General features: G+C 32.3%; 1 protein-coding gene across 1 annotated transcript; it reads left to right on the forward strand.

The window, feature by feature from the left end:
• Nucleotides 1-1,297: 1,297 nt before the first annotated feature.
• Nucleotides 1,298-8,859, forward strand: LOC107638441 (Rhodanese/Cell cycle control phosphatase superfamily protein). Its single transcript, XM_016341704.3, has 14 exons — nucleotides 1,298-1,449; nucleotides 1,594-1,706; nucleotides 2,059-2,967; nucleotides 3,279-3,379; nucleotides 3,484-3,598; nucleotides 3,848-3,925; nucleotides 4,087-4,179; nucleotides 4,534-4,617; nucleotides 5,217-5,315; nucleotides 5,716-5,778; nucleotides 6,398-6,428; nucleotides 6,834-6,880; nucleotides 7,192-7,250; nucleotides 8,293-8,859. The coding sequence occupies exons 2-14, from the start codon at nucleotides 1,653-1,655 to the stop codon at nucleotides 8,513-8,515; spliced, it is 1,956 nt and encodes a 651-aa protein (XP_016197190.1). The 5' UTR covers nucleotides 1,298-1,449; nucleotides 1,594-1,652; the 3' UTR covers nucleotides 8,516-8,859.
• The last annotated feature ends 1,124 nt before the right edge of the window (nucleotides 8,860-9,983 follow it).

Raw genomic sequence — 9,983 nt, forward strand, 5'->3', positions numbered from 1 at the left:
AAAAAATGTGAAAGAGGTAACAAATACTAAATTAAATCAACCAAAATAGTAAAAATAGTGCAAAGCTAAATATTAGGACATAACTTAATTGTTATAATACTGTGTCTTATTACTAATTATATATCCACTCTCTGGAAAGTTGATCTTGATTTTTTAGTGGGTTCAATAATGTATTCTATTAGTTGTTGATATTTCAAAAAATTAAAATTTTTTTAGGAATAAAATTTTGGTGTTTCTTTTTTTATTCTTTGTCATGTTATTTGTTGTTTGAAATATGTTTAATTTTGTCTATATTCAATTGTGAAAATTATTTTAATATTTTATTTTTTGCTGTTAAATAAATTATTGCCTGATAAATTGTTGGCCCAAGATTTATTTTCCCAACAATATCCATATATAATTTTTTAAAAAAATTGTTGACGACTTGATGTAACCGTTTTTAAGAATGCAAGAATATCTCCTTTGATTAGCTAGTAATTGTATCTCCCAATAGAATTTCTCAAAACACCTTCCTTATAAGTTAGAATTTGTGTACTTCCGAAGGAGGGTCATGAAAATCAAAATGAGTGATCCACGTGTACTCCACGTGTGATGTGTTATGTGTCGTGAAGCTGAGTAGAGACAAATTGAGATGAGATTAGGCCTCAGTTTCACCATATCCTCTCTTCGCATTCGGATAATAATAATAACAACAACAATAATCTAACAAAGCAAAACACTCCACACAAATTTGAAATTTCCGCTTCACGGTTTTTTCTTATATATATTTATATTTATTTATTTAAAAAAAAACATGAGTTCACGCAAATTTTAACACTTTTTAATTTAGATATGAAAGAGAGAATGTTGTAAAACTAGTTATGAAGTGTATAGATACTTTACACAGTTGTGGTATTAAAAGTTAAAATCGAATCGTTTGATTTATAAGAAGTATAGAAATCAGATCGTCTGATTTTTTGGTACACGTTCGATTTATGTTTAAAAAATTAAAAAAATTGAAATTATACAAATCGGACTCTCCGATTTTTTAAAATTTTTTAAACATAAATCGGAAGATCTCCAAAACTTTAAAACTTTTTAAACACAAATTGGAGGTTTCAATTTGTGTATATCTCACAATTTTAAAAAAATCTAAAATTACAATGTTAAAATATATCACACATTTTATTTTCATATCTAAATTTTCTAGCCAAAAACAATATATTAACAAAAAAAAAAGGCAAGCATACACATGAGAAGGAGCTCAGGCGAGGGAGTGAGTTTATCATATATATTAAAAACTAAAATTAATTAACTTATATATAATATTAGATTAAACTTTGAAAAATATCAATATTTCGATTTGCATTCTGAAAGTTTATAAATGCCATTTGAAACTGAGCCTTGAATTTAAGTGAAATAAGCAAAATTTGTTAACAAAGCTGGCGGTTAATCATCAATTTTTCTCTGGTTACGTGTTTTTCTCTTCTCAATTTTATTTTATTGATTATTGATTTTATAAAATAAATAAAATGCATGCATTGATTTGAACCAGAAGTGAGAGACAGTTGCGAGAGGCTGATAAGTTTGATTTTGATTGATGTGTATGTTTAGTGGCTGAGATCATCGATCATTGATTCATTGATTCATTCATCATCTTCAATTTCATCATCATGAGGATGTTGCCTGTTTGCTCAGCAACCCCGAGCTACTCCTCTTCTTCCCAGGTTCAAAATTCTGTCTCCATTTCTTTTGAATTTTCCTTCAATATTCTGCGATTCTGCTTTGTTAAATTGAGAATGAAAACAATCTTAATTTCTTTATAGAACGTTGCCATAGTTGAGGTTCCACTTTCATGAACACAATTTTGAAACCTGGACATGTTCTGTGCTATTGATGCATCAGTGATAGTAATTGACCTAATTTTTTAATTCTAGAGTGTGCTTTTTTACTTGTTCAATCATGGTTTTGAGATAGTACAGTATGGTGTCGTTTGATGCATATATCCTGCCCCATTTAGCAGGACATAAGTTTTAATTCTTTTTGTTGCTAATTATAACAATTGATTTCTTCTAGCAGATTCCCTTGTTTGGGGGATTGCAACCCTTGTACCCGATTCGAAAAGATCTTGAGAGCAGATGTGTAGGAGAAGAAGTTGTGCATCTGGGTTTTCAGTATGGAACTCACACTCACTCGTTGAAGAACTCATTTGCTGTGCAATCTACAAAGATTGTCTCAGGTAGTTTTATTTCTCCAAGTGAACCAGGGTACCTTACAAATACGTGGGGTTATTCATCGGTGACAACGGATGGACATCATTCACTTAGTAATGGAGAGTTCAGACACATAGAGAGTTATAATTTGTCAACCGTGGCAGAGGATGTTGTGGACTTTGCAGAACAGTCAACTGAAGGATCTAGCACATTAGCAGTGCCGGTGCAACCTGAAACACTATCAAGTACTGATGTAATACAAGAGAATTTTACTTCTACATCTGTGCCTGATTCATATAATGTGGACAACGAATCAGTAGCCAGTGCAAAAGCTAGTGTCGGTGACCTTGTCGCTGGAATCAACGACTCAATCAATGGCTCAGTTAATAAGGGAGAAGCTGCCTTACGGAACTCGCTGGATACAGTTACTTCTTTTATAGATTCTATTGTTAAAAATGCTACTACATCTGCAGATAATGCTATTAGTAAGGCATTTTCTTCTGTAGATAAAACAGGGGAATTAACAAAGAATAAAATTACTGGCATTTCAAGCGAGCTAAGTGGAATCACTAGTAAGGTACCTGTTGTGGTTGTTGATGTGTTGCGCCGCACAATTGTAGCTGTAGAGAGTTCTTTAGTAAGCGGAGCATCGTACGCTGTCTATCTTTACGGGTCAGCCAAGGAGCTCCTTCCTCCAGGGATTAGGGATACAGTCAATGTATATGAAGACAAAGCAGCAAAACTCTTGAGGCCTATTGGGCCAGCATCTCAACAGGTTAGAATATTATGGATTATAGTTTTGTTAGGATCTTGAATCTCAGCTTAACTGATACTAAGTATTTGCTTAAGTATGACATTTCTACATTGGTTATTGTTTATTTGAAACTTGATTTGATAATCAAATGAGTGGGGTCAAGTCATCATCTTGGGTGGTGCTTCATCAAGCATAGTATAACAAGCTTACACTTATTTATGGTTGAAAACTTGAAATCTTTCATATCCATTTTTAAAATATTCTGTTTAGTTTCACTAACATTCTGAATTTTCCAGCATTTTGTATTTCTATAACTTATGTCGTGTCGGCAGATATACATGGCTATATATTCACTGGAGAAGAATCTTGGGTTGGATCCAAATGACCCAATTGTTCCATTTGTTGTTTTTGTGGGCTCTTCAGCAACAATATGGTATGAATTTCTCTCTCCACCAAAGTGAATTCTTTAATTTATCTATATTAGATGATTGATTCTCCCTGCAAATGCTATATTTACTAGATGTCAAAGATATGCAGGGCCTTTTATTGGTTGTGGACATATGGGGGTTACTCTGGAGATTTATCCCCTAAATTGGCAATGGAGCTTTTGGCTGGGGACAAAGATGCCACACTGATAGATGTCCGCAATGAGGCATGTGATTTTATTCTGTTTTATTTTATTTTATTTCTGGCCCTTTTATGCAAAGCGGGAGAAGCAGTTTTACAATTTGTGATGCTATATTGGTGTTTTGATGCCCATTCTATCATTGTGCCAAATTCTTCCAGATCGATGGTTGCCTTGTATTAAGAAAGTTTCCCCATCCTTTTGAATTTATTGGCTTACTATTTTGATATTGAATTTGGTCAATAGTGGCTCATGTTGATACTTTCCTTTCTTCAGGATTTGCTAGAAAAAGATGGTATTCCTGATATTCGACGGTCTGCTCGGTTTAGATATGCAAATGTGACTCCACTTGAGGTTGGTTTGAAGCATAATACTACTTAAAAGTTCTTACTGGGATAATCATTGTATACCTCGCCTTTGTTAAATTGAACATGTTTAGAATCTTGAATAACTCTTTAGAATGGATAAGTGATTATATGTAGCGTTCTACTACTAAATTAACATTTTGTGAAAAGGTCAATGACACTTTACGGAAGTTGCTGAAAAGTGGTAGAGACATTGATGACTCCTTGATCGCTGCTATTATTCGAAATTTGAAGATTGTTAAGGTATGTACACTTGTAGCTTCTGAAGATATATGATACTTGAAAGTGCAAAGAACAAACAGAAAATTTCTTCCCTGTGACACTCTTGGCTTAACAGTGTTTTCAATATACATGACAAACTCATTCCCTCATTTCTACTATTATGAAGTAAAACCATTGAACCTCGAGTGATGTCATTGACTAAATGCTTGTGTTATATGGTTTTATAAAATAACTATCATCTTCTAGCAGTTTCATCTTTTTAATCTTACATGGACATCAAATCTCAGTTTTATGTATCTGTTATTTCTCATGTGGTTAGGAATTGAAATGACTAATGATGCCTCAGAATCTTTTGTTTTTTTCTCCATCCTATAGGACAGTTCCAAGGTTATCGTTATGGATGCTGATGGTACTCGTTCTAAAGGCATCGCACGTTCCTTGAGGAAACTTGGGGTCAAGGCAAGTCTGTCTATACCTTCTTAGCTTGCTTCGAAATTTTAATGTGATATACCAATTCCAGGCTGAAGTTTAGTGTAGTGATCAGATTTGGAATTTAGATAACAAAAAACAGTTAACACTGCTTCAAAATCTGACATGATTTTTTATACTTAAGATAATTATAGAAAATCCTGGAAATTGGAAAATGTACTCATATGATCCTTCATAATTGAAGTCTCTGTTAGTGTCAGCTTGATTTCATCCTTGGAAGTATCTGATTAGATATTGTAACATATATTACTGTACACTTGATCCTGCTTACTGAATGAAAAGCAATTGAACTCATGCTGGTAAGTTAAATTGTTGTTTTTTATGACCAACAATTTGTCACATTCTAGCAGTGGACCAAAGAACAATTTTTTTTTCTTTTTAAATACTGTAAGGAATGTGCTAGACACTGAAACTGCACCTTGAAATTCATGTATATGTGCGTTACTGGTGGTTTGTATTCCGAGCTTGACCCAATAGACATGCTCTTTACAACTAACTTATCATTAACATATAAAATCTAATCCATAATGCAGCACATCATATTTAACTACCTGTTTATTGTATTACAGAATTCATACATGGTTCAAGGTGGCTTTCGGTCTTGGATGAAAGAAGGTCTCCGAATCAAGGAGCTTAAACCTGAGACAGCACTTACCATACTTAATGAGGTATTTGTCAAACTATTGCTGCTTGTCTGTCTTGTTAATCTCCTTGCTCTAATGATCAACTTTGAAATATGTACAGAAGCAGCACTTATATTTGCTTTTGCAGTTCTTTCAAGTAAATTTTAAGGTCTCCCATGGCTTTTGTTGAGTTTAGTGTGGGTGTCAATCCTGTCTAAATGGCATCTATCTTTAGGACAAAATAAATGAAATTATAGTAAGATATCTTATCCTGTAATTGTTCCCTCGGACGTCAACTTGACACTCTTAGATTTCTACCTTCCTCCTTCTATTCACTGCTACAATTCTTCTTTCCTCTTTTTGTGCATTCATTTTGGAAGCACAAAAGATTAGAAGAGGAATATTTTGCTTTAATTGACAATGTTGTATCCTGTTACTTTTGCAGGAAGCTGAAGCAATTCTAGAGGATGTTAGTCCTTCTCCTCTTCAACTTTTAGGTTATGGCTTGGTAAGTGTCAAGTTACCTGTACAGTGAGTGGCGACTCGGTAATTATTGCAACCCATTCACCTGATGTCTTCTCTATGTTAACTGTCAACTCAATCTTATAAGGTTCCCAGAATGTGATATTTCCTTTTCGTTTTTGAAACACGATATATGTATGTTATACATTGACAGGGTAGAAATCTACTTCATGAGGGCAACTTCTGTTGAGATGTCAGAAATAATAATAATAATAATAATAATAATAATAATAATAATAATAAAAAATAAAAAAATTTGCAATACCCTCTTCTCTGGACTCAGTTCATGAAACTGCCTGAATATATAAATAACTGACAGGAAACTGGAATTGAGTATATTGTTGAATTCACTTATTTCTCCTGGGTCCACAAGTAAAAGAGTTGTTTTATAATTTCTGATGTCCTTTTGCCGTAGAACTTTGCAATCAGTGTATATTATTAATTCAGTATTCCAAAGCCATCAACAATGATATTCAGCAAACATTATGTCCATTTTCTTGATAACCCAGATGCTTCTCTTCCTTTCATATTTTAATTAGTTTTGGAAATGATCAACTGCTTTTGACTCCATTATCTTCTAATCAATGCAACTACTTTTGATTCAGGCTCTTATTGCGGGGTTTTATGGAATATTAGGTGCGTGCATTTTCTCTAAAAAGCTATCAATTTGTTCAGAAATGAAAATTGATTTCTTGTTGCATCTAACATTTTTGACATTGGAGTTAATTCAAGGGTAGTAGATATATGTTTTCCACCTTTTAGTTTAATGTACTTTGCATGTGTATTCCTACAAACACAGATCCATGTGAAGTAAACTATTCTTCATTGCCCTTAGATATTATATGATGTTTGCATATGATTATGTAGCATAAAGTGAAGCTCTAATCTTGTTAAAAAGGCTGCACATGAGTTATGAATTTCTGTTTGTCTGTATGAATTGTGATGGATATGGTTTTTTCTTATTTTTATTTTTCTTTTCTTTTTTTCTCTTAATTTTGTTTTGGCTATGCTCTGACAAAGTGCAAATTAATATTTTCTCAGAGTGGGAGAAGACATTGCAGTTGATTGGAGCAGTTGGCCTTGGTTTGGTATGCGTCTTGTTCTTTTGGCCAAACTTTGTTAAATTGTTTCTGTTAAAAGAATATATAGCTGTTACGTCTTACGTGTACTTGTGAATTGCTTGGTGGGTTCGTAAGTCGTAATATTCTTTTACTGGGAAGTTCTTCTTTTCAGACATCTTCATGGAAGTTCTTCTCATGCCCGCACTACATCTATTATGCTTATATTATCTCTATCCCAATGCATAAATTTTGTGGATCTGTCATTAGTCATCTTTTGTAGTCTTTGTAATGTTTGGTTCTTCCCTTACCTCATAAATTGTCTGCTGCGCACTGATCAGACGGTCTATCTGCGCGTTTCTTCATATGAGAGCTCAGAAGATTTGAAGCAAGATGTGAGGTAAGTATGCTTAATGATGTATATGTAATTATTTAATTACTTTCTTATAGCCATAATAACATTCATATTCAACTCATGAAAGATGCGTCACAAACTACTTTTCTCATTATGTTCTGAAACTATCAACTCATTGAAACATAGTGTCCATTTGGGGTTTTAATTTTCATGCAGCTAAACAAACTCTTTTACGTATTAGGTATGTTATACACTTATACTCTGTTTTTTCAAGGGAGTGACACATATGTACTATGTTTATTTGCATAAAGTTTTATTATACACTAAGAAACTAGGTATTAAATTTGATTTTTTGTACATAACATGAATAAACAACATGTTGAAGGTGTGTCCAGAACAGAGTTTCGATTAGGTGGTGCTTGATGATCAATTTAGTTTTAAAATATCTATGTTGGTTCAGAAGCACATGAAAAAGGAAAAAAGTTTAGAATACTATGATACTTAGAATGTGATTTACACTTGGAAAAATGAGTAAAAGTGGAAGAAAAAGTAAGTTCAATTACTTTGTAGTTCTCTATATTTTCATTCAATATTTTTAGGCTCCTATAGTTTAAAAATTTGTAATCAGGTCGTTATATTGTACAAAATTTTCAATCAAATCCCTATAGTTTAAACATTTCTGATCAAGTCCCTATAATTTTCAGCTAGGTTCCTTTTGTATAAAAATTTCTAATGAAGTCACTAGACTGGATGATGAATTCTGTTTACATAAATTTTGGTCTAATATAGGACTTCATCACAAAATTTTTTAAATTTAAACTGTTGGGCTCCATAAGCAACGCTTAAACAACAACCAGTATTTGATTACAAAATCTTATATAAAATAAACTTTTAAACTATAAGAATATAATCTAAAATTGAGTGAAATTATAGAACCTTATAAAATAATTATACCTTTAAACAAAACCTTCTCATAAAGAAGGATAAGACTTCAAGTAGCAAATAGCAACTAAAAAGAGTACCAGTTTCTGTATCAATTCTCGGCATTTTCACTCTTGATATCATTGTCTTATTGAATCCATTGTAGGTTATTGCTTGCTCCTGTTAGAGTCGGAGCTCAAGCGGTCTCATGGGCTGCCGGAAAATTAGATTCCAATCGCATAGGGCTTCCTACATCACCTTCATCATTAGATGTTCAGAACCGAGTACTACAAGCTGCTGCCAAGCACGAATCTCAACCATCCGATAGTGAAGGGAACAACCAAGATCAATCTCCTGAACAGACAGTTTCTTTCAATCAGAATCTATGACATTTGTTCAGATTCACCGTGTGCTAACATGAAAACCAGAACTGAAGACTAGTATGCTCAAAGGAACTTAACTTCCATGACTGAAAAGTTTGCAAGTTGACAATTCTCCAAAGTTTTCCAACACGTTAAAGTGTGTGATTTTGTTCACTATGCTCTGCACAAATTTGGATCTTCATATGCAAGTAGGAACTTGTAAGAAGACAGAAAAATGATTCACTAATGTATCATATTAATTTGTATAATGCCACAAATTGCACGCATGCCTGAGTGATTAGCACAATTTCTGCATCAAAATAATAAGAATGTAACTATTATTAAATAAATAATTTTATTTGCTGCTGCAATTTGTGGTGGTGCAAGTTATAAAGTATAGGAAAGTTTTCACATGTATCATACCACTTTATTGGACATGTTATTCCGTTATCCAGAGGCCTAAAGATTTAAATTAAAAAATTTTAATGGTCATGATTGATTGGCAGAATCATGTAGTACACTTACTACGGAGTGTAGGAAGATCCTTTAACCTGTGATACGCTTTTTTTTTTTTTAATTACACCACTCAAATAAAAAAAATGTTTTCGCATATTAGGATGAAAAAGGATATTGTTCACTTGACATGAGAATAAGTATCTCCTGCTCAAACGATCCCGTGTTAGTATGCTCATGATATATTAGTGCTTAAGGTAGCGTACATGTTTGTTGGTTCAGAGATTGGTATTAAAATTTTTGTTTCTGTCTCTAAAATTTCAGTATTTTAGTACCTCTAAAAAGTGGGGACACAGAGGACTAAAATTTTTAGAGATGGAGACTAAAACTTTAATAACATTTTATACCTAAAATACTCTCATTTCAATTAATTAATTCCAATTTTATTCTTTGTGCAAATTAAATTAGAATTTCATTCTTGTTTCAATTTCTGTCTTCTATTTTGCACCAAACAGAATACTGATATTTATTTCAATCTCTGTCTCTCAGTCTCAACATTTCTTTCTGTTTCTGTCTCTCCATCAAACGCTACCTAAAAGAATAACAATATTAAATGCATACACTTTAAGTACGTAGTATTCTTTTACTAAATATATCATAATAAAAAATATAAAAACATGATACATGAAAAGATGAGAATCGAAATTGACTATTTTTTTTATTGGCCTTATTTTTATTAACAATTTAATTTTTATATACTGTAAATTAAAAAAATATTATATAAATAATTAGTCCTATAGTGAGTATTGTCGCAATAAAAATATTTAATTTTTAAATTAACCACTTAAAGGTCATTTAAGTAAATATAATAGTGTAAAATTTTATACTTTTTCTTGTTTACTAAATAGAATATCTTTGTATTTCTATAAGTTTTTTTTGTTTGAAAACAAAGAGTTTAACACAATAAGATAGAGTGAAACAACAAAAGAAGACAATCAGAAGACAAACATATCAAATAGCAATCCAAACAAATAACACACAA

The sequence above is a fragment of the Arachis ipaensis genome, chromosome B4 (assembly GCF_059453495.1).
Source record: "Arachis ipaensis isolate K30076 ecotype BB chromosome B4, ASM5945349v1, whole genome shotgun sequence".
Lineage (NCBI taxonomy): Eukaryota > Viridiplantae > Streptophyta > Magnoliopsida > Fabales > Fabaceae > Arachis > Arachis ipaensis.